General features: G+C 41.9%; 1 protein-coding gene across 1 annotated transcript in view; it reads right to left on the reverse strand.

Moving 5' to 3' along the window:
• ttc28 (tetratricopeptide repeat domain 28) overlaps positions 1-25,079 on the reverse strand; it is a 188,893-nt gene that overhangs the window by 70,886 nt on the left and 92,928 nt on the right. Inside the window, exons 3-5 of the mRNA XM_047372558.1 lie at positions 16,101-16,248; positions 4,033-4,305; positions 3,818-3,948 (exon numbers count right to left, since the gene is read on the reverse strand). Coding sequence (XP_047228514.1) covers positions 3,818-3,948; positions 4,033-4,305; positions 16,101-16,248 — 552 coding nt within the window. The remainder of the gene's footprint in view (positions 1-3,817; positions 3,949-4,032; positions 4,306-16,100; positions 16,249-25,079) is intronic.

Below are 25,079 nucleotides of genomic sequence, written 5' to 3' on the forward strand. Positions count from 1 at the left end.
CTGTTTCTCTGATGAACATTCAATAGAGTACAGAACAACAGCATACAGATGTTGCAAATGCACCTTTTCTATTAGATATGTGTATATTGTACATTGTAAATTGTAAATTTGTATATTCTGTAATGCAAAAACAGAACAAAAGAGCAAAGTGTACCGGAGTCAAATTCCTTGTTTGTATGCACTTCAGGAAAAGCAGTCAGTCTTCGTCTTCTGGCCTTCTTGGCGAAAAGGAAAAATATGATCTGACCTTCAAAGTGAACTTGGGATGAAACACGGTAGCGGTTCGACTCCTCGAAACTCCGTGTTCTTAGTTACGTGTTCAGCTCACGTCTTCGATCGGCAAAGTGAAATTTCTGGCCTTCGTAGTCCAGAAACCTGAGTTAGGAATTGTTCGTTGGCCAACGAGAGAGAATAAAGGAGCTCTGCAAGGAACTCTTCTCTTGAAGTGATGCGCTTCAGTTGCTAGTCCGGTTTCCAGCTGAAGGCGGCGTATTCAACATGGATGCCTCCATATATAGAACCCTGTGACGTCAGACCTGGGCGTGTCATATCAGCCGCCATGTCCTGGATACAAAATGGCCGAAAGCACCAGGAGGCCTGGTGTCTGTGCAAGTAGTCCAATATTCAGCAACAAGTGGTCCAACATTTGAAAACGACAAACAATATCACAGGGACTACTTCAAGTTTATGAATGAAACAATAGAGTGTGGAGATGCAGAAAAGGTGCCTCCTGAAGAACTGAATAAACATCCGGCCTGGTACATACCTCACCATGGGGTGTATCATCCCCAAAAGCCAGGAAAAATAAGAGTGGTGTTTGAGTGATCGGCAAGGTATGAAGGAGTCTCGTTGAACGATCACTTGTTAACAGGGCCAGAATTAACTAACACACTGATAGGAGTCCTGTGCAGATTCCGAAAGGGACAAGTGGCACCGATGTGTGACATCAAACGCATGTTTCATCAGTTTAGAGACAGAGTGAAAGATCAAGACTATTTTCGCTTCCTGTGGTGGGATAATGGAAATTTCCACTCCACTCCATCAGTATACCGCATGCGTGTCCACCTGTTTGGAGCCGTCTCATCTCCAGCCTGTGCAAACTTTGGCCTCAAGTATATTGCGGCACAGGGTCAAGGACGGTTTAGTGAATAAAATTTATTGAAAGAACTTTTTGCATGGAACAGCTATACACTGAGTATATACACTTTAAACAACAGATCTTCCTTGCATAAATGTTACTTACCAATAGGGATAGGCATTGACTTTCTTGAATTCAAATGACAATTCCAGTCTATAAATAGTGCAAAAAGCATTTGACCTCCTTGTTTTTACAGGCAGCTAGTTGTAATGCATTGCTCCTAACACTAGGTGGCACTAGGTGGCCATAAAGCAGCCCGGACTAGCACTTTTACTGCCAGGGATGAACGTACGAGCAGCGGAAGTTTCACAAAAACTCAATAAATATTTAATTCTATTACCAGAGAATATGCTAATATGTCCGTACTGAAAGCACATTATTGAATATATGTATAAAGTACAAAAGGATTAGAATGGATGTATATTGGCATGATGGGAAGAGATTGTAATCGTGATGATGCTGGAGAAGGAGTGGGTTATAATAAGTTTGTACTTATCACTTAGTGTATTTACTTTAATTTTTTTACTGTACTTTACAATGTTCGAAAACTATAAATCAAATCTACCTCTAACATTCAACATCATTTCATGTGATATCTTTCTTTATTCGTTTATCACACTGATTCTTTGCTATACAAACCACTATAGGTGATGAAACCATTGTTAAATGTTTCACCAAACAGTTCAGAGTTTCCTATGAGTTCTGCTTTATCTCTCTTTATGGTTTGGAATAAAATTATAATGACTAATTTAATTGCCCTTCTTGTCTGCTTCACAGGAACTACAACATATCCATAATGCAGATATATGAAAGGGTTTTTCATGGACCATAGTCCATCGTTTGTCTCACTGTGTGCCTCTGTGTGACTGTAAGCTAGGCACCACTCCTGAGTATTTACAAGTCAAAGAACACAACTCATGCAGATAACCTTTTCCTCTGTGAACGCATGTGGAAACAACAGAGGAGAAAATCAGATGGAGGTTCTCAACAGTCAGCAGATAATTGATTTGCTTTCCTCCTTTAGACTAGCCAGGACACAGTGGTGCAGCAGGGACGCTACAGGTCCTAAAATGATAAATTATAAATCAGTCTAATTCAGGACCATAAAAATACAGCTGTTGGGAAGTGAAGGTTACTGAAATTCCAGTTTTACTAATGAGAAAGAAAAACTAGCAACGAAATTGCTTGTATGTGTCTATAAAAAAGCAAATTTTTTTAACCCCACAAATCATGATCATTATCCTGAGTTCCCTTTTCCTGCATATTTCACGAAGATACTCTGACTTTTCAAGGTTCTACTACTTGCAATGTCTTGCAAAAGTATTCACACCCCTTGAGGATTTCATAAGATAGACCAACACAAACTAGTGCATAGTTGAGAATTGCAAGGAAATTTTAATTTTCTTGTGTGGCGTGCATTTGAATTTAGCCCCTAAACAAAATACAGAACACATAATTGCATCTGGAAGTCACCAAAATAGAAATTAAAGTCCCGTGTTTAATTTAATCTCATTATAGATGCAGCAGTTCTGCCCCAGAGGTTAGTTGGAGGAACACAGCAGACAGGTCAGGGAGGAAGTTGTGGAGAAGTTTAAAGCAGGGTTAGGTTTTAAAATAATATCCTGAACTTTGACCATCTCACAGAGCTCTGTTCAGTCAATCAACACAAAATGGAGAGAGTACAGTGCAACTGCAAGCAAACAAGAACTTGAACTTCTACCTAAACTGGTAGGTGGACTAGAGAGAATTAATCAAAGAAGCAGTTAGGCAGCAAAGTGGTAACTCGGGAGAAATTGCAGAGATCCACAGCTCTGGTGAGAGAGTCTGTTGACATGACGACTATTATGTGCGCGCTCCAAATTTTAAATTTAGCCACAAGCCATGTAGAAACACAGCAAACATGTAGAATGTGCTCTGGTCAGATGAAACCTAAACAGATAATATTTGGCCTAAAAGCTGTGTGGCAGAATATGTACACACACCATCCAACGCTGATGGTGGTGGCTTCATGTGGAGACGCTTTTCTTCAGTGAGCACAGGGAGGATGGACTGTGCTAAAACACAATGGAATGGTTTAGATCAGAGTATATCCATGTATTACAATGGTCCAGTCAAAGTCTAGATACAAATCCAACCGAGGATATGTGGCAAGACTTGAAAACTGCCGCTGTTGGACGCCTTGCATCCAAACCGACTGAGATGGAACTATTACGCAAAGAAAAGTGAGCAAATAATGATAGCTGTATTGATGTTGGAAAGCCGGCTAGGAAATTTCCCCAAAAGTATGGTAACTCTAATTGCAGCAAAAAGTGGTTTTACACAGTATTGACTCCAAGGTGCTTGCCAAACAAATGCTTGCAGCTCTTTTCAGATGTTTATTTGAAAAAAATAAAACCCTGAAAATGTTTTATAACCTTTTTTCTTCCACTTCACAACAATGCACTACTTTGTGGTGATCCATCACATAAAATCCCAACACAATAAATTTAAGTTATTAGTTGTAATGTGAAAAAATTTGAACAAAAGGTATGAACCTTTGAAGGCATTGTAGTAAAGCTTTTTCTTTACTTGAGCACAAACATTCGGTTGTTAAATTGAACTTTCCAACTTTAAAAGCAGAAAGAGTTTAAGCAAGTGTTATCTTAGGTCACTCTGATTCAAAGTAGGATGCAAACATACTTCTCTGTCCTTGAGCTTCATGGCCAGCACTAGCTGGTCCCTGTGGTGGGCCAGTGCTTCTCTGTAATTGCTTTTAGAGAATAATGCAGAGCCAAGGTTCCCATGAGCACGACATTCACCTGATTGGTCACCTGTGAGTGGAACATACTGTGTGTTAATCACTGCAGCAGTTTTTTAACATATTACACACCATCATCATTTTTATTTTTCCATACCTAGAGCCTTCGTCACCTCTAGGTCCTGCTGCATGTAAGCCATACTTTTCTCTACATCTCCAAGATTCCAATACGCTGAGCTCAGAGCGGAGAAGACGGATCCGCGAAGCTTTAATGAGCAAGTGCCGATCTTCAGGCCCGCCTCCAGCACAACGACTGAGGCTCCGTGGTGACCATGTGTCAGCAGCTCTTGGCCAATGACAGACACAACCACGAATGGGCTCTTGTCCAGCTTCATCTTCTGTAGCTGTTGGTAGGTGGGCTCAAGCGTGTCTACCAGGGTGAGAAGCAAACAAACAAACAAAATGACCCCTTTTATAAAGCTAATTTTTTACTCATCTGGATTTTGGCATCAGCACAAGCAGGTATGCATCATAAGAACAGATGAAATTTTTAGAATTTACAACCAGAAATGGGTGTTGGTATTGTTTACTTGCTATATTTTGCCAAAAGAGATTTCTCTGGTATTTAGTAAACATTGCCTAAAATGCCTAAGGAAACTTAACACATCACAACAGCTCCAACCCTGAAGCATGTGCTGTGAATGAGTTTTCATGTGCATTCAATACATTTCACTCTCCTAAAGAAAAAAGGCTTTCAACATGACATTAGATGGAGCTAAAATAATATATACCCTACAGATAATCCTCCTGAGAATGTCAAAACAAGCTTTGTTTGTGACATTAAAGTCTTGATCTAGAAACCATTTGTTAATGCATGTGAAACAGTGCAGAGTGATCTTATTCTGCTACTTTAGAACATAGTAAGCTTGAAAAGATCTATACTTCATTCATTAGATCAGTTTCCCCTTTAAATACAGATTATATACCATTAATGGCCACTTGTCTTTTTTTTATTTTTCTTATTTTTCTTTGTATCTCCATCTGCAGACACACAAAGAAACATACAAATTGACAAGAAACCTCCAGCTCATTAAGATCTTACTGGCCTGATTATGAAATGCAAAAAAACATTTTTTAACTTTTATTTCATTTCAGGACTTTGTTTGTACTTTACACACCTGTGGTAGGGACAAAATCTGAATTATTCACAAGGTTTTTTCCTTGTACATTTCGATCTTTCAGGCTAAGAGTGGCTGAATTAAAACAATTCACAAAAGAATGGGACAAAATTCCTCCACAATGATGTAAAGAACTTTGAGTTAGCCCAAAAAAACTTGATGGCAGTCATGCCACTAAAGGTGGGTTATCAGGGTGAGATGGCAATTACTTTTTTACAAAAGGCTAGCTTGGTTTACATAACCAAAATTAACATAAACATGGCAATTAACTGTTTAGATTGGTTGTTTAATTAATAAATGAGGCAATTGATTTAACAATATAAACAAAGTCATGAGTGGCAGCCCTAACTGAAACTAAATGGACTATAAATAATGAAAACATAGCCACAATTCAAAGAATTGGTGCATGATACACTTAGCTGAGAGCTACATTCAGTCAGTCATTTTCTATACCGCTTCTTCCATAGTGGGTCGCGAGGAAGCTGGTGCCTATCTCCAGCAGTCTAAGGACGGGAGGCGAGGTACACCCTGGACAGGTTGCCAGTCCATTGCAGGGCAACACAGACACACACATCCATGCACACACTCATTTACACACCTAAGGGCAATTTAGAGACCAATTAAACTATCAGTCATGTTTTTGAATGTAGGAGGAAGCCGGAGTACCCGGACAGAACCCACCGGTTAAACAGGGACCTAACAGCCCGTATCAAAGGGCCTGGTACACCATACTCCTGGAATATCCCCCACAGGATTCCTCGGTGGACATGGTCAAATGCTTTCTCCAAGTCCACAAAGCACATGTAGACTGTTTGGGCGTACTCCCATGTACCCTCCAGGACCCTGCTGAGGGTCTAGAGCTGGTCCAGTGTTCCACAGTCAGGACGAAAACCACACTGCTCTTCCTGGATCTGAGGTTCAACTATCCGACGGACCCTCCTCTCCAGAACCCCCGAATTGACCTTACCAGGGAGGCTTAAGAGTGTGACTCCCCTATAGTTGGATCACACTCTATGGTCCCTCCTTTTGAATAGGAGGACCACCATCCCAGTCTGCCAATCCAGTGGATGTCCACGCGATGCTGCAGAGTCACGTTAACCAACAAAACCCTACAACATCCAGAGCCTTAAGGAACTCCGGGCGAATCTCATCCATCCCTGGGCCTTACCACCGAGGAGCTTTTAATCACCTCGGTGACCTCAGCACCAGAGATTGGAGAGCCTGCCCCAAGGTCCCCAGGCTCCGCTTCCTCAGTGGAAGACGTGCCGGTGGGATTGAGGAGGTCTTCGAAGTACTCTGCCCACCGACCCACAACGTCCCGAGTTGAGGTCAACAGCATACCCTCCCCACTGTAAACAGTGTTGGTGGTGTACGTCTTCGCCCCCCCCCCCCCCCCCCCCCCCCGAGACGCCGGATGGTGGGTGGACCAGAATCGCTTCGAAGCCATACGGAAGTCGTTTTCCAAGGCCTCTCCGAACTCCTCCCATGCCCAAGTTTTTGCCTATAGAAATAAATTATATTTTTACCCCCAACTTTCGTCTTTAGCAATTTAGTAGATGAAGCAGCTAAATATGTTGTTTATACATAACCAAAGTCCATTTCCTTAGGTTATCCTTGTAATCTCTAAATGAAGAAGGTACATGCGTTATCATTATTTTGGTCCATTTAAGGTCTAAAGGTTGATTTCCCCATATGTTGTAATCTTGATTTGCTCTGTGAGAAACCGCTTATTTACACGTAAGAATATGGTTTGAGAAGAGAAACAAAATTTATGCAGAGAATCATGGGTTATGAGAATAAGGTAAATATCTATCATAAAGGGCTGCACGGTGGTGCAGTTGGTAGCACTGTTGCCTTGCAGCAAGAAGGTCCTGGGTTTGATTCCCGACCGGGGGTCTTTCTGCATGGAGTTTGCATGTTCTCCCCGTGCATGCGTGGGTTCTCACCGGGTACTCCTGCTTCCTCCCACAGTCCAAAGACATGCCTGTTAGGTTAATTGGGCACTCTAAATTGCCCTTAGGTGTATGAATGAGTGTGTGCATGGTTGTTTGTGTGTTGCCCTGCGATGGACTGGCGACATGTCCAGGGTGTACCCTGCCTCTCGCCCATAGACTGCTGGAGATAGGCACCAGCTCCCCTGCGACCCACTATGGAATAAGCGGTAGAAAATGAATGACTGACTGACTGATCTATCATAAACTGAAAGAAGTGAAATGTTGAATGTTGTATAACTGTATTCAATTAAATAACATCAAGACTCAGCTAGTTATGTTGTTGTCCTCCAAATGTCTGTTAAATTAGCAAACCTTTTACATTCTTTATCAATAGATTCTCAATTCCATGTCAGGAAGCTCGTTGTTGTGTCAAACTGTCATTGTTAAACTGTCAATTTTTGCTAAGAATTAAATAATAAGGAGGCTGCCATGAGAAACGGGCTGTCGACTAGTAAGAAATATTTACTTTCTAAAGAAAGAACCCCTAAAATCAGACATCAAAAAGCTAAAGAAAGACCCTCCTCCTCACTGTTGTTGATCTGCAGCTCCCTCCTGTTCCTACAGTGAAAGTGGTCCCACTTGTTACTCTGCCTGCTGCTTACTCAGGCGTTGCCATCCCAGTAACACATGGAGGTTCACTTGCTTTGAAGATTACAGGGGATGAAGTTCTGAGGATGGTTGCTACCGGGTGGCAGAACTACCTCCCCATCACGTATCACATCTACAGTACTGTAGGATTTGGTTTCAAGTCATTTGTCAAAGCTGCTGCTGGAGATTACACCATACTCCCCTCAACATCTAAGAGGGACTCTCTTACTTTTGTTGCTTTTTTATGACCAAGATTTGTAATTAAACTTAGAAGTTCTGCCTTTTATTTGCCTATTTGAAACTGTTTAACAAAGCATATAGCAGGGCTGCTGGTCCACTGACAGGGGCAAATTAAAGTAATACATCCCTTCAACTTGTTATCAAAGGGAGTTATTGTGAATGCTCAATAAATGTTGATCTCTGTTGTGAGAACAGATGAAACTTTTCATGAACATAAATGTTTGTTTTGGCTTACCAAGGTGGATGACTCTTTGTCAGGGTTTGGGTTCAGTGTGTGTGTTTGTGTTTTGTTGGCACTTTGTTTTCAGTTTCCAGATGGTGCTGGAGTTTCTCAGGTGTGCTGGGTGACAGGTGCGACTGATCTGCTGATTGCTTGGAGGAGTATTTATGCAGGAGGCTGCCAGCACTTCGATGCCAGAGTGTTTGCCTTCAGTGGTAAAAACCTCAGCCACTACTAAGCTATGGTTCGTTCCTTGTCTCTAACCTGAATCTTTTGGCTATCTTCGTTGAACTCTGACTTCGGTTCCAGAAGTTTCTGGACAATCTATGTTTGGTGGATTTCATTTGGATGTCGTTTCCAAGGACCAAGCTGGCAGCTCCTGTTTTCCTCCATCTCCTGAACCAAGGCATAAGCGTACCCTGTCCACCCTCCAACGCAAGTACCTGACCATTGAACTAACTCCTGACCTCACCAAAGCTCATTTAACAACACAAGAGAAACCATCTGGATTACTCCACTTCGTAAACCTGGACCCCGAATCCCTCTACCCCTGGCGACCTGACTGCACTTACTTAGTAAGCCATTTAACTGTTTATCATAGTTACTTTTCGTTAAATCCGCAACATGATAGTTCTTGTTTTCACCAGTTCTCTTCCCCCTCTTTCCATATAGTTGGTGATTCTACCGTTCACGCTCCAGTCTCAATTTTTGTAAATAAAACACCTTTCTCTGATTCAGTTGTCCTTCAGAGTGTTCTTCTGTATGTGGGTCAGATCTATTACGAAAACAATGACAGAACACTCAACAAGGCAAACAAGACCTAGCAGAAGCACTCCGAAAAACCTTATCTGAACACGCTAACCAGATCCATCTTCATGACTCCTCTCTTCATTCCCTTTCAGAACAACAGCACCATACAAATCAACAGTTATAACAGATTGCTTCCATGCTTCAGCAAACCTTGAGTTCTCAGTCCTCCGCACATGCAGATGGCGCTGCAGCACCACCATCATCCCAACAGCTTCCTCATTCCCATGACGTCACCTCACCTAACCCAGAAACGTTTTCTAGCGAGGTTGGTAACTGTAGGGGATTTTTGCTGTAGTGTGCTCTAGTTTTCAATCGTTCTCCATGTTCCTTTCCCCATGATGATGTTAAGATTTCGTATGTTATTGGTTTATTGACAGGCAAGGCCATACAGTGGGCAGAGGCCCGTTTCTCTGATTGCAGAGATTTTGGTTGTACTTTTGAAGAGTTTGTTAAAGAATTTAAGCAGACCTTTTCCCCTGTAGACAAGGCTAGTACTGGTCGACTGTTGAGAGCTTTAAAGCAGCGTAATAGGCCTCTTACTGAGCTTTCTATCAAGTTTCGCACTTTGGCTGCTGCTTCTGGTTGGAACAATGACGCTTTAAAGTCAACCTTTTTCCACGATTTGGATGATTCCTTAAAGGATGAGTTAGTCCTAATTGATGAACCCCCTACACTAGACGAAGCTATTTCTTTAGCTATTAAAGTTGACAATAGAATAAGGGAGAGAAGGAGATCCAGAGCAGAAAGATTTAATTATAAACCACAGTTAGCTACTAGCTCTCTACCCACAGCTAAGACTCCGCCTCAGCAATCTGCATCTGAACCTGAGCCCATGCTGGTGGGGCGTACCCATTTAACTTTTGAAGAAAGACAGAGACGCAAACTAACCAAGCAGTTTTTGTACTGCGGCTCACCTGATCACTTTGTAGCAACTTGTCCTATTTGCCTCGGGCAGCCTAAGAGACACAGTCCGCCAACTATGAAGGGGGGGTTGGTGGACCACTCACAGAGTTGTAAAGCCCCCAGATTCAGCCTATTTAATCAACATACTTTGACTCTGTCTGCCATGTTGGATTCAGGCAGCGAACAGAACTTAATAGATTCTGAGTTAGTCATCAGAACAGGCATTCAGGCTCAATAAATGTTGATCTCTGTTGTGAGAACAGATGAAACTTTTCATGAACATAAATGTTTGTTTTGGCTTACCAAGGTGGATGACTCTTTGTCAGGGTTTGGGTTCAGTGTGTGTGTTTGTGTTTTGTTGGCACTTTGTTTTCAGTTTCCAGATGGTGCTGGAGTTTCTCAGGTGTGCTGGGTGACAGGTGCGACTGATCTGCTGATTGCTTGGAGGAGTATTTATGCAGGAGGCTGCCAGCACTTCGATGCCAGAGTGTTTGCCTTCAGTGGTAAAAACCTCAGCCACTACTAAGCTATGGTTCGTTCCTTGTCTCTAACCTGAATCTTTTGGCTATCTTCGTTGAACTCTGACTTCGGTTCCAGAAGTTTCTGGACAATCTATGTTTGGTGGATTTCATTTGGATGTCGTTTCCAAGGACCAAGCTGGCAGCTCCTGTTTTCCTCCATCTCCTGAACCAAGGCATAAGCGTACCCTGTCCACCCTCCAACGCAAGTACCTGACCATTGAACTAACTCCTGACCTCACCAAAGCTCATTTAACAACACAAGAGAAACCATCTGGATTACTCCACTTCGTAAACCTGGACCCCGAATCCCTCTACCCCTGGCGACCTGACTGCACTTACTTAGTAAGCCATTTAACTGTTTATCATAGTTACTTTTCGTTAAATCCGCAACATGATAGTTCTTGTTTTCACCAGTTCTCTTCCCCCTCTTTCCATATAGTTGGTGATTCTACCGTTCACGCTCCAGTCTCAATTTTTGTAAATAAAACACCTTTCTCTGATTCAGTTGTCCTTCAGAGTGTTCTTCTGTATGTGGGTCAGATCTATTACGAAAACAATGACAGAACACTCAACAAGGCAAACAAGACCTAGCAGAAGCACTCCGAAAAACCTTATCTGAACACGCTAACCAGATCCATCTTCATGACTCCTCTCTTCATTCCCTTTCAGAACAACAGCACCATACAAATCAACAGTTATAACAGATTGCTTCCATGCTTCAGCAAACCTTGAGTTCTCAGTCCTCCGCACATGCAGATGGCGCTGCAGCACCACCATCATCCCAACAGCTTCCTCATTCCCATGACGTCACCTCACCTAACCCAGAAACGTTTTCTAGCGAGGTTGGTAACTGTAGGGGATTTTTGCTGTAGTGTGCTCTAGTTTTCAATCGTTCTCCATGTTCCTTTCCCCATGATGATGTTAAGATTTCGTATGTTATTGGTTTATTGACAGGCAAGGCCATACAGTGGGCAGAGGCCCGTTTCTCTGATTGCAGAGATTTTGGTTGTACTTTTGAAGAGTTTGTTAAAGAATTTAAGCAGACCTTTTCCCCTGTAGACAAGGCTAGTACTGGTCGACTGTTGAGAGCTTTAAAGCAGCGTAATAGGCCTCTTACTGAGCTTTCTATCAAGTTTCGCACTTTGGCTGCTGCTTCTGGTTGGAACAATGACGCTTTAAAGTCAACCTTTTTCCACGATTTGGATGATTCCTTAAAGGATGAGTTAGTCCTAATTGATGAACCCCCTACACTAGACGAAGCTATTTCTTTAGCTATTAAAGTTGACAATAGAATAAGGGAGAGAAGGAGATCCAGAGCAGAAAGATTTAATTATAAACCACAGTTAGCTACTAGCTCTCTACCCACAGCTAAGACTCCGCCTCAGCAATCTGCATCTGAACCTGAGCCCATGCTGGTGGGGCGTACCCATTTAACTTTTGAAGAAAGACAGAGACGCAAACTAACCAAGCAGTTTTTGTACTGCGGCTCACCTGATCACTTTGTAGCAACTTGTCCTATTTGCCTCGGGCAGCCTAAGAGACACAGTCCGCCAACTATGAAGGGGGGGTTGGTGGACCACTCACAGAGTTGTAAAGCCCCCAGATTCAGCCTATTTAATCAACATACTTTGACTCTGTCTGCCATGTTGGATTCAGGCAGCGAACAGAACTTAATAGATTCTGAGTTAGTCATCAGAACAGGCATTCAGGTGGAACCACTTACTTCTCCTTGTTCCGTTCTAGCCTTAGACGGAAATAAATTGCAGCAGATAACCCCTACTAAACCTCTAGAACTTTTACTGTCAGGTAACCATAGGGAAGAGATATCTTTCTTCATGTTTCCAGTGTCTCAGGGTTCCATAGTTCTTGGCTTCCCTTGGTTACAAAAACATAACCCTCATTTAGACTGGTCTGAGAGTCGCATCCAGTCCTGGTCCACTAGTTGTCATTCATCTTGTCTCCAGTCAGCTTTCTCCCTGAGTTTCCCCGAGCAGGTTAACAGGGAAGACGAGGTTATAGATTTGTCTCATGTGCCCACAGAGTACCATGATCTAAGAAGAGTCTTTAGTACGGATAAGGTCATGCCTTTCGGACTGTACAATGCCCTGCTGTTTTCCAGGCTTTAGTCAACGACGTTCTCAGGGACTTTTTGAACATTTGCGTTTTCGTGTATTTGGATGACATTCTGATTTATTCTAAGGACATTGAGGAGCATCGCAGACACATTCGCCAGGTACTTCAGCGTCTCTTGGAGAACCGCCTGTTTGTGAAAGCCGAAAAGTGTGAGTTTCACCAGCCATCCGTCACATTTTCGGGCTACATCCTTGAGGGTGGACAGGTACGTTCTGACCCAGAGAAAATCAAGGCTGTCCTGGAATGGCCTGTACCGGACTCATGCAGAGCACTACAGCGTTTTCTCGGATTTCCAAACTTCTATAGACAATTCATCAGAAATTACAGTCTAACAGCTGCATTCACATCTTCCAAGGTCTCATTTTCCTGGTTGCCTGAAGCTGAGACCGCTTTCCAGGCATTAAAGGAGAAATTCTCTCAAGTCCCCATCTTAATTCACCCTGATTCTTCAAAGCAATTTATCATGGAAGTCGACGCTTCAGACACCGGGGTTGGGGCTGTTCTGTCTCAGAACTCTGAGGATGGGAGATTTTATCCTTGTGCTTTTCTGTCCCGCGGGTTAAGCAACACCGAAAGAAACTATGATGTGGGCGACAGAGAATTACTGGCCATAAAACTTGCCCTTGAGGAGTGGCACCACTGGCTGGAGGGGGCAGAGCATCCCATTCAAGTCTGGACTGATCATAAGAACTTGGCCTACCTCCAATCTGCCAAAAGACTCAATCCACACCAGTCTCGGTGGTCTTTATTCTTTTCTCGTTTTGACTTGTTTATTTCTTTCAGACCAGGCCCCAAGAACACTAAGCCTGATTCCCCGTCCAGACAGTTTGCCGCTGGTGATTCGGTGAAGGAACCTGCTCCCATTCTGCCATCCATTTGGACATAGGAGCACTCAGGTGGGAGATAGAAGACATTATTAACAGAGCTCAACAACTGGAGCCCGACCCTGGCACAGGACCACCAAACAGCATCTATGTCCTGTCTCATGTACGCACTAAGCTTATTGATTGACTACACACAGCTAAGTGCTCGGCTCATCCTGGGGTGAGCAGAACCATAGCATTGGTACAGAGAAGGTTTTGGTGGCCATCTATACATAAAGATGTTAGAAATTTCGTTCAAGCATGCGCTACCTGTGCCAGAAACAAGTCCAGTAACCAGCTTCCTGCAGGTCTTCTCCAACCCCCCATATTGCTTTAGACTTCGTTACTGGACTGCCTCTTTCGTCAGGTATGACTACCGTTCTCACGATCGTTGATCGTTTTTCTAAATCATGCCATCTCATTCCTCTCAGAAAACTTCCGTCAGCTCTACAAACAGCAAGACTCCTCACTAAGCACGTCTTTCATCTTCATGGGATTCCTCAAGACATTCTGTCAGACCGAGGTCCACAGTTCATCTATCAGGTTTGGAAACAGTTTTGTTTAGCTCTAGGAGCAAACGTTTCACTGACTTCTGGTTACCACCCTCAGTCTAACGGTCAAACAGAGATTAAATCAACAACTGGAATCCACTTTATGCTGCCTCACATCCACAAACCCCACAGATCGGTGCTCGTACTTACCTTGGGTTGAGTATGCACTCAACTCACACATCTCTTCAGCTACTGGTCGCTCTCCCTTTGAAGCATCTATTGGGTATCAGCCGCCTCTGTTTTCAGCTGACGAGAAGGATATCACAGTTTCATCAGTTCATCAACATGTCCGCCACTGCAGAACCATCTGGAACTCAACCATCCAGGCCCTTCACCGAACTGCTGACCAGAATAAGCGTTTTGCTGACCGGAAACGCCGACCTGCACCCGAATATCAGCCTGGACAAAGGGTAAGGTTATCGGCACGTGACGTGCCACTCAAGTCCATGTCTCGGAAGCTTTTGCCTTGTTTCATCGGACCGTACGAGATCAAGACTGTGATCAACCCCTCTGCGGTTCGCCTTCGTTTGCCAGCAAGTCTTCGGAGACATCCTAATTCCGCAACATAATAGTTCTTGTTTTCACCGGTTCTCTTCCCCCTCTTTCCATACAGTTGCCGATTCTACCGTTCACATTCCAGTCTCACTTTTTGTAAATAAAACACCTTTCACTGATTCAGTTGTCCTTCAGAGTGTTCTTCTGTATGTGGGTCAGATCTATTACGAAAACAATGACACTCTTTCCTTCCTGCTGAGGGGTAACACAGAACCTTCCATGATGCTAGCCCTCTGGCCTTTGGTTTGAGAGGTTATATGTTTATTTATTCCTTAGATCACTTTGTCCCATGATGTAATTTCAGTAAAAAACAGTAATGTGTTCTATCTTTAATTTACAAACGTAATATTATAAATCTATTATTTATTTATATAAATATATAAAAATTACAAGCAGTAATAATTCTGAATCACAACCAACTTTACAGTTTTTTACAAACTTGAAATTTTCAATATACCTAACTCTAAATGAACATTGCTATTGTAGACTTTTGTGTTTACTTGACTTTGGAGCATGAATAAGGGAGAGAAGAGCTCCGGTTTCTTACCTGTGAGCTAAAGACATACCATGTGATTATTACACTGCGGTTACAGTCTGAAACTAAGTAAAAATAACATCAAACGTAGAGTAAGGTTGTAATAATTATTAAAAAATCTGTAGAAGTAAATCCTGTGAGGAACAATAATAACACGCATTTAAATGCAGCAGCCAATGCAACGTATCTGATCTAAACTCAAAACAACCATTTTCTGTGTTATCTTCATGTTATATTCATTTCCTTGTCACAGGATGCAGTTTCAAGATATGGCAACCTATGGCTAGCTGAGGACAAACTTGATATATCAGATTCAGAATCAACTTTAATCGCAAGTTTGTGCACAGATGCAAGGAATTTGACCACGGCACACTCTGCTCTCAGTGAAGTGTGTTTTTTTTGTTTTTTGGAGGGGGGGGGGCTTAATCTAAACGGAAATAAAAGAATAAAATATCTTTTAAGTGTACATATATACACAAGTGACTTTACAAGGGTGGATAAAGTGAAATCAGTCGAAGTATGCATGGTGTTGACTGTCAAGTGTTCATCAGAGAAACAGCCTGGGTGAAGAAACTGTCTCTGTGGCGGCTGGTTTTATATATCCAGGCTAAGCTAGATATCCTAAACAACAACAACTAATGACAAGATCAATAACTGTTACTATGTAAGATTTCCTGGCAGTAACCTTTACCCTGGATAAGTAAAATTCCTCTGTGAATAATTACTTATTGAACTTCTCCTATCTATACCTGCTTGGGTTTCATCTTGTAGGTGACACTCTTCTGTTACATCAAAATACTTTGCTTCATTTCCTGACTTTCTTCTACTTTTTTATGGTTCTCTTTTTCTCATCTGTTTCAAATTTTGAGAGGTTCTACTGTTTCATTGTGTCGTTTGAATATTTAGAGACATAATTTTTACATCACAGTTCAAAAGAAGCGCTGCTGAATAAAACAACAAAAAGAAAGTGGCAAATAAAAAGTCTCCGTTGCTCCAGCATATATTTAACCCAGTTATATCTTAAAATCTAACAGTATTTTATTTTTTTATTTTTGTTAGATTGCTTCGGCATTGTTATTGTTGTAATATAGTAACAGGAAAGGCAGGATGAGGTTACCTCTCTGATGAGATTACCTCTGAGTGGTGATTTCATTGCAGCCTCCACCATGCCGACAAGCAGCTGGAGACTCTTGGGGTCCTGTGCGAGACCTGAGGCGAATGCCGCCAGGGCGTCGGCATGACGACCCAGGTATTGCAGTGCAACCCCTTGACGAAAGTAAGCCTGCAGAGATAAAAACAATGAGAAATGTCTTTTGTTGAGGCTTTCAACCATTCAGTTAAAACATGTTTTATTTTGCAGGTTATATTTTACATGGTAGGTCATATTTACAGACTTTGACCTACAACACTCTTCTGCATAAAAGCAACAAAAGGTTTTTGTAATTTAAACTTTAATGCAAACATGATAGCAGTTTAGAGCTTCATAAAATAGTGTTTGCGTAATTCACTGACATTTGTTATGAAATTAGGGTTGTTCTGACATGGCAGAAGTCAGATTTCATCTCTGTTCCTTCCTAACTAGCTGGTAGATGGGGACTAATCTCTGATCAAAGTAAAGACTCCAAGATAGTTACCTATTGCAAGACAGATACCAACTGGTCTTAACCTCAAAAAAGACTGCCACATTGAATAAAACTGAACTATCCCTTTAAATTTAAGGAACATCAGAAATTACAGCATGATGTATGTTGGTACAAGAGAGTACCTACATACACTAGTCACAAAAACCTGGGGATATTTGGCTTTCAGGTGAAATTTCAGGATGAACCTAATATGCAATATAACCTTTCCAGGTGAACTTAATGTGATCCTTTCTAAACTCTTGAATGCCTATGTCCAACTGTTCAGTGTTTCAGTACTTCTTGCACAACTTGCTGTGCTCTAACAAGGAGCTTAACGCTAAATTCACAACAGGTGTTTGGTTCACGAATCGACCAATACATTTCCTGCTTCAGTCAGAATTGGTATTTAAATAGTCCTCTTCATCACGCTGTTCACATTCTGACATCATGAGACCAAGACGACACCTAACAACTGATCAAAGGTAGCTCACCATTACAAGATGTTCTCAAACAGAAGTGACCAATGACCTTAGAGAGTCACTGAGTCATCAGCAGGTTACAACAGAGATACAGAGAGACTGGAAGAGTCACATAAAGGCAGAGAAGTGGACATCCTTTGGACACAAGTGTGGTCTGGTGGTGTGGTCAGGTCACCTTTTGACTTGACCACACCACCAGACACAGGCATCATCGTCTTGCATGGGCCAGGGAGCATTTATGCTGAATGAGGAACCAGTGGGCCCCAGTGATGTTCCCTGATGGAAGTCGATTCACGATTAACAGAAATGATGGTCGCCGATGATGTTTGAGACATCAAGGAGAGTGCTATGCATCAGCCACTGTTATCGCCAGAAGAGCCTTTGGTGGTGGTGATGTTACAGTGTGGGCAGGTGTGTCTAGTCAATAACTGCCCGATTCTGGTATGGTACAGTGACAAGCCCATACTTGCTGAATAACACCATTACTCCAGTCATTGTACCACTGCATGAACAACACAGGCCTAATTTCATCTTCATGGACAACAATGCTTCAGCTCATCAAGGTTTCATCACTAGGGAACGACTGCTGGAGACCAGGGTACCTTCAATGGAATGACCTGCACTTTCTCCAGACCTGAATTCCATAGAAAACCTATGGGATCAGCTGAGTTGCTGTCTAGAGACTCATAACACTGTACCCCACAAGCTCAATGACCTGAGCGTCAACCTTTAAGAAGAGTGGGATGCCATGCCTCAGCAGACAATAAGTCGACTTGGTAACATCATGAGACTTCGTTGTCAAGCTGTAATTGATGCTCAAGGGCACTTGACACGTTATTGAGACACTGACATTTTTAGTTGTGGTATACCCATTTTTGTTGTTGGCTTTCTTTTCAATAAACTGTTTGAGATGAGGACATCATCATTGCATGCTTCTACTTAAATGCCCTACTTTAATAATATTATACCACTGTAGATTCTACTTCCGCCTCTCTGCCTGCTCAGACACTTTTCTCCTAAGCTTCCTGCTTGCTTCCATTCTTTTACTCCTAACTTTTTATCTCTTAGCCAAAATTACGGAAATACTGGACTAAAACAACTTCTTACCAGCGACTCCCAAGGATTATTATTATTATTTTTTTTTTTCTAAAGGATTTTGATGTTTTTATAATCGAACTCGAAAGCAGGACAAGTTGATACCAACTAATCAGCACAAAATTCCTCCCTTCATCACAGAGGACTTCGACAAACTTTTACAGAAATTGGCTGTTTTGGAGATGAAAATCCATCAACTAGAAGTGAATGTGGAGGTGAATATGGGGTGCAGCGATGATACAACTCTGCCTGTGATCCCAAACAGTGACAGCCAGCTCAACAACTCAGCTAGCAATCAGAACACTGAGAATAAACCTACCGGCAGACTCCCCTGGCATGTTTTAGGCGCGTGCCCAAAAAATCAAGGTGGATGACTCACTGGAAGATGTCAGCAATTAAATAAATTAGAATGGCCAGAATTACAGAGAAATGCCCCCGTTTCCCCTGGGAAAAGGAGACTTCGACAGCAAGTTGCTGTCACAACAACTGATAGGAGTGAGACAGCTGGAAATAATGGAATTCCCTTCCAAAACAGATTTGCTCCACTACAGAATGAAAACCAGGAAAATGATCCATCTTCTGAGAACAATAAAAGGTTTGAGAATAACCTTCATTCTAAACAGTCTTCTCCTAAATTGCCAGAGAAAAAGCGCCCCACCGGACCAAGAACGCTAATAGTGGGCAACACAGCTGTGGATGGGATTAAAAACTTCTGCAACAAGAAAAACACAGACGTTACGATTGGTACCAGTAACGTGGTGTCCGATATCTCAGAGAATATTCTTGCAATCGCAGAAAAGCACCCGTCTCTAGAAAACCTTATTATACACTGTGGAGCCATGGATGTCGTGGCTAAGAAAACATCAGATGGATTGAAGGAGGATTTCACTCGTCTTCTGAATATTGTTGGAGGTCTCAATATCAAGGTGTTTCTCAGCGGACCCTTTGCACTGATTTTCTGTGGAGATTAAATTTTTTTGAGACTTCTGATGATTAATAAATGATTGAAGAAAACATGTGCTACTACATCTGTGAACTTCATCGACAACTTGAATATTTTTTGGGAAAATAGACAACTCTTCAAGCAAGATGGTTTCTGTTTGAACAAGCCGGGAGCCAGACGTCTCACATCTAATCTCTTCTATTCAGTAAATAATCCGCCAGCAGCTTCGACCTTCAGCAGAGAACATGGAGTATCAACAACAATGATAATGCTGCCTCCAACAGCTCCAGCAGAAACAACCAGCCAGTTGGCTGAGAAAGAGAGGTCATCACAAAAGGTCTCCCCGCTGAAATTCACAGGAGAAGTGGCATAAATAAATGCAGACTGTGGAAGAACCACAGTGCTGGTATTATTGGACCTTAATGCAGCATTCGACACTGTTGATCACTCCATTTTATTAGAGCACCTGGAAAACTGGGTTGGCCTTTCTGGTACAGCACTCAATTGGTCTAAAACCTACTTGAAGGACAGGGACTTTTTTGTCAGTAGGTAACTTTACATCAAAGACCACAAAAATCACATGTGGTGTTCCCCAAGGGTCCATTTTAGAGCCCCTCCTATTCAATATCTACATGCTCCCCCTAACTCAGATTTTAAGAAACAACAACGAAGGTATCATAACTATGCAGACGACACACAGCTATACATTACGATGTCACCAGGTGACCAATGAACCCATTCAAGCGCTGGGTAAATGCTTAGAAGAAATCAATGCATGGATGGGCCTAAATTTTCTTCAGCTGAATCAAAACAAAACTGAAGTAATAATCATTGGACCAAAGGAAGAGCGTTTAAAAGTTAGCACACAACTTCAGTCAATACAGCTAGAAACCACCAGTCAGGCTCGAAACCTGGTTTAGTGATGGAGTCAGACCTGAACCTTCAGAGGCACATAAAGACAGTAACAAGGTCAGCCTTCTATTACCTAAAAAACATCTCCAGGATTAAAGGACTAATGTCTCAGCAGGACCTTGAAAAACTAATTAATGCGTTCATCTTTAGTAGAATTGATTACTGCAACAGTGTCTTCACAGGTCTGCCTAAAAAGTCAATCAGACAGCAGCAGTTGATCCAGAACGCTGCTGCCCGCATCCTCACTAGAACTAAGAAAGTGGAGCACATCACCCCGGTTCTAAAGTCCCTACACTGGCTCCCTGTAGCTCAGAGAATAGAGTTTAAAATACTTCTGTTAGTCTATAAATCACTGAATGGCTTAGCACCAAAATACATTACAGAGTTGTTGTCAGTGTATCAACCACCCAGACCTCTTAGGTCTTCTGACTCAAATCTACTCTGCATACCCAGAACCAGAACCAAACATGGAGAAGCTCCACTAATCTAGAATAAACTCCCAGAAAACTGTAAAAGCGCCGAAACCCTAAGTTGCTTTAAATCAAGATTAAAAACGTATTTGTTTAGAGTGGCCTTTGAATGTATTATCTAAACATTATTAGTTATGTTTTCAGTCCAATTTTCCTTTCATTTTCTTATCCATCATCCTATTCTCTCTTCATTTTTAATTACCTCTATTGTTTAATTTTCTGTATATTGTAATGTTTTGCCTCATGTAAAGCGCCTTGAGTGCCTTGTTGCTGAAAAGCGCTATATAAATAAACTTGACTTGACTTGTAGTGGGAACTTTCACGTTTTCCATAAATTTAACTCAAAAGCCATTTATCCCTGATAACTGGCAAAGAATTTCTGTGGAGGAATTTTGCCCCAGTCTTCTTTGCAGATTTGTTTTAATTCAGCCACAATAAAGGGTTTTTGCGCATCAACGACCTGTTTAAGGTTGTGTCACTGCATCTCAATCAGATTTAAGTCTGGACCTTGACTAGGCCATTCCAAAACCTTCATTTGGTTGGTTTGAGCCACTAAAGGGTAGGCTTGATAGTGTGCTTTGGATCATTGTCCTGTTGCATAACCCAAGTGTTCTTGACGTTACTGTAGCAAACTGATGGCCAGACATTCTCTGTCAGGATTTTCGGATAGAGAAATTATGGGTCAGTCATTTGGACAAGTCGTCCAGGTGCTGGTCCAGGTTATTTGGTCAACAGAGGGTTTGGCCTTGGAACTCTTATATGCCTCTCAGTATTGTTTGGCAAGTCCCAGAGCCTTAGAAACAGGTTTATAACCCTTTCCAGACTGACAGATGTCATTGCCTTTTTTCTTGTCTGCTCCTGAATTTCTTTACTTCATGTTGTCAGTCAGGTTCTTTTTAAGTAATTTCTTGATTCTGTCAGTCTGGCAAAATCAGGCCTGGGTGTGGCTAATAAAACTGAATCAAAAGAGGTGGTTATTCATAGTTAATTCATGATTTAACAAAAGGTAAATTGTAAAAAGGTAAGGCCAGATTGGTTTAAATTGCTTTTTCCCCTAATAAATAAAACTTGTAAACAAAATCTGCCTTTTGTATTTCTTCAAATTATCTTTGTCTGATATTAAAATGTGTTTGATGATTTGAAACATTTAAACATGAGAAACAAGAATAAATATGAAATCTGCAAGTGTTAAAACCCTTTTCACAGCCCTGTCTATACTATTTCTAGAATCAGCCTCAAATTGAAAGCAGCAGTTAGTAACACCGCAGAGCATTGGGTGATCTCCACGTAACCGAACTGATTAAAAAGTCAATGCAGCATTGCTTACACACACAGGAGGTGTGCACTTCATTAGCAGCCCTCACACATTTCTCAGCGAGATTAGAGACAATGAATCATGACATCAAATACATGAGGAGGATAAAGCTGGCAGACTCCACAAACACGCTTTCCTATTCTCTTACCGCTGACCCCAGTGTAACTTAATTGCCTCGTCTACCTCTGTCTTCGCATTCATTCCCATTCTTCTTCCCTCTCATTTATTATCCTGCAGCAAAGATTGCACTCTCTTCATTGAAGACAAAGAAGACAGGAATTAGATTATATGTTTGCTCCTGTCCCAACCTGCCAATTTGTGCACCCACACTGTCTTTGTCCCTGCCCTCGTATTCAGACAGTTATATTGAAACAAATGCTGCCGGGGGTCAGGTTTGATCTAATGGGTTAAAGGTTTTCTGTATGTTAGTGTTGATGCTAAATGTGAATGGGTCATGGTGTCATTTCACTTCTGATTAACACAAAGTGGGATAAATGGTTTGGAATTAGAGCCGAGGCATAAGCCACAAAGATTTTTTTTTATAGATTTAAGGAGCTGAGATGCTAGCAGTATTTTAAGTAAAAAGAGGCTAAGTTGCAAGTCCAAGTCACTTTTCAAGTCTTTGAGGGGCAAGTGTAACTCAAGTGTCAAGCTTTGGGGAGTTCAAATTTTAGTCCAGTCTTAAGTCTCTGAGAGAAAGTCAGAGAAAAGCCTTCAGTCTCTGACGGGCAAGTATAAGTCAAGTCTTAACATTTTCTCATTAAATGCACGTCTTCCAGTCAAGCTCTATCCCATACACACACTATACAAATCTGGACTGAATCAAAAGGAACATGCATAATATGAGGCAAGATAAGAGGCCGTGTGATGATAGTCAAAAATCCTATGATTTAGATTTTATAAAAGTCCAAGTAAAAAAAAAACCTGAAATATTCTGTTTTCACAGTGAGGACTCCATCTTAAAGCAGGATCAAAAAGACACATTCTCACATGAGCTCCCAGCATCAATGCCAAGAGTTCATGCTGAGGAGAGAGAGACAGCAGGCTGCCCTCTGACCCTCAACCAAGCTGGAGAGGAGAGCAGCAGGGCTGGACTGTGATGGGGAGCTGAGTCGGTAGCTGTGGTGACATATGGACATTCCACCTGTTTCCCTAACTTCACTTAGCACTTCCCTTCAAATCTGTCTCCCTCACATTGATTTGGCAGTGATAAAGATGGTGCAGCGTTTCACATATAGTCTATTCTTGAGCTTCTGGGTGGATGATTTCCATCAAACGAGGACGATTATATCTGAAGAGGAATATTATAATCATAGAACGTTTGCAATTATCTCTGCACGGCTGTGCGAGAGCGGATGTGTAGCACAATATGTAAGGTGGGGATGTGTGCATTTGTGCAAGCCAATATCTGTGCAGGTGTGTGTGTGTGTGAGAAAGCTTTCTACCCCTATCGGGGGTGTAAACATGCCAGAGCCAGACAGAGACTGACAGCAGGAAGAGTCTGCCTCCATCACCACCTCCAGCCTCCTGCACACACACATCCTGCCTATTAGCCCAGTCTAGCTACACTGCCTCTGGAACACACACACAAGAGGTGCAAACAGCCTTATAGACAAATGCACGCACCACCACTACCTCTCCAAGTGTCTTAAACATCCTCTCTCTCTCTTTCTTTGTTTTTTTGGGGTGTCTGTCAGTGGTGCTGTGCAGCATCTCTGTAAAAGCTTGTCAGATAACAGAGATTTGTCTGGGCTGCAGGCATCTCACAGTGATTCCCTGTTGGCCTCTTAGACAGGTCCTTCAACATGATCTGACAGCTCTTTGTCCGTTAAAGTGAAGAGATCAATAAAAAGGGATAGGGCTAATTTAGCTGCTGTGTACAGTACTGGAGTCTGTTTATATTAACCGCAGATAGTGCATGTGTGTGTGTGTGTGTTTATTCATTTCTCTCTGTGCACATAAAAGCATCCAGGGAGCTCTTTGCGGCTATGGTTAATAATCGATCAGATGACGATGTGAATGAGGGTGCCCACTGCGAAAATGGAGAAGTACTTCAGTCAACTGCTCCTCTGAGGTTTAGAGAGCTTTAAAACTTTACAGCCTCATGGAGTTCCTTTCAACCACAGCAGGGAGCTTCTTTCAGATGAAAACATTTAAAAACACCGTTCTAGTTGTTCACTTTTAAACTGATAAACACAGATGGCGAGCAGCAAATGAGTACAGCGGAGCTTTTAGCAACTAGAGAGCATATATTTCCCTCTAGAGTTGGGTAATGCTCATTTCGGCCTCATACATATGGATAAATAAAATCTCCTGCTGCTGTTTTAGCAACTTTTGCACTTTTATGTCTTGCTATCCTTTATGTCACAAAAGGGGTGGTGGCTGTGGAGAACCCAAATGTAGGCAAAAAAGAGGCAGAGGTGGAGCAAAAACAAACCAAGAACAAGGAGGGAAGACGATGGAAGGCAGAATTACACTGGACAGATTAGAGCAGGATTGAACAGCATGACTAAAGAACCACAGGGAATATATACTGAGGAGATGAGAATAATGAGCAGAGTGGAAGCAGCTGAGAGTACAATCAGAGAACAGAGAGAATCAAAGAGGGTGGCAGAACAGGAACCAAACACAGGAGACAACCAGAACACAACTAGATATAAGAAAGAGTCCAAGCCAACAGGGAATCTTAGAAACAAGAAAAAAACGGCAAGAGGACACAGCACAGAAATGGCCAGACTATCTAAAATAAAACTCGATGCTACCAATAAGGTACTGAAGACGATGCAATTAACTTAACTACCCACACATAATAAACAAAGTCCAACACATGACACTCTATCCCATGCCACATTTTGTAAAGTTAAAACACTAATGTAAGGTGCAGAAGAGCCTAATAGTACCAAAAAAGAAACAGATTAAGTTTTAATAAACGGTGAGAGTTGAAACCTATTTTTTGATGCATTGTGATGAGAACATGCTTGACTCCGGCTCATTAATAAACATCAAACCTCGACTTACGTAATGTAAAATTTTGACTGAATCTTGAGAACAGAAAAACAGAACTCGGAAGCATGTGAGTGCGGCACCAAGACATTTTAAATCAATAATCAATTTACAGGTGCATTATAGCAACAGCCTTAGATTATCTCTGCAAAATGTTGTCCACATGGACAGAGAAACAAATAGAGACCCTGTGACGGCACACAAGATCTGCCCAAATACTAACTGTCAACTAAGACCTGTTAAAAAAGCAGTGGGATCCTAAATACATGTGTTA

The sequence above is a fragment of the Girardinichthys multiradiatus genome, chromosome 8, assembly GCF_021462225.1.
Source record: "Girardinichthys multiradiatus isolate DD_20200921_A chromosome 8, DD_fGirMul_XY1, whole genome shotgun sequence".
In the NCBI taxonomy this organism is placed as follows: domain Eukaryota; kingdom Metazoa; phylum Chordata; class Actinopteri; order Cyprinodontiformes; family Goodeidae; genus Girardinichthys; species Girardinichthys multiradiatus.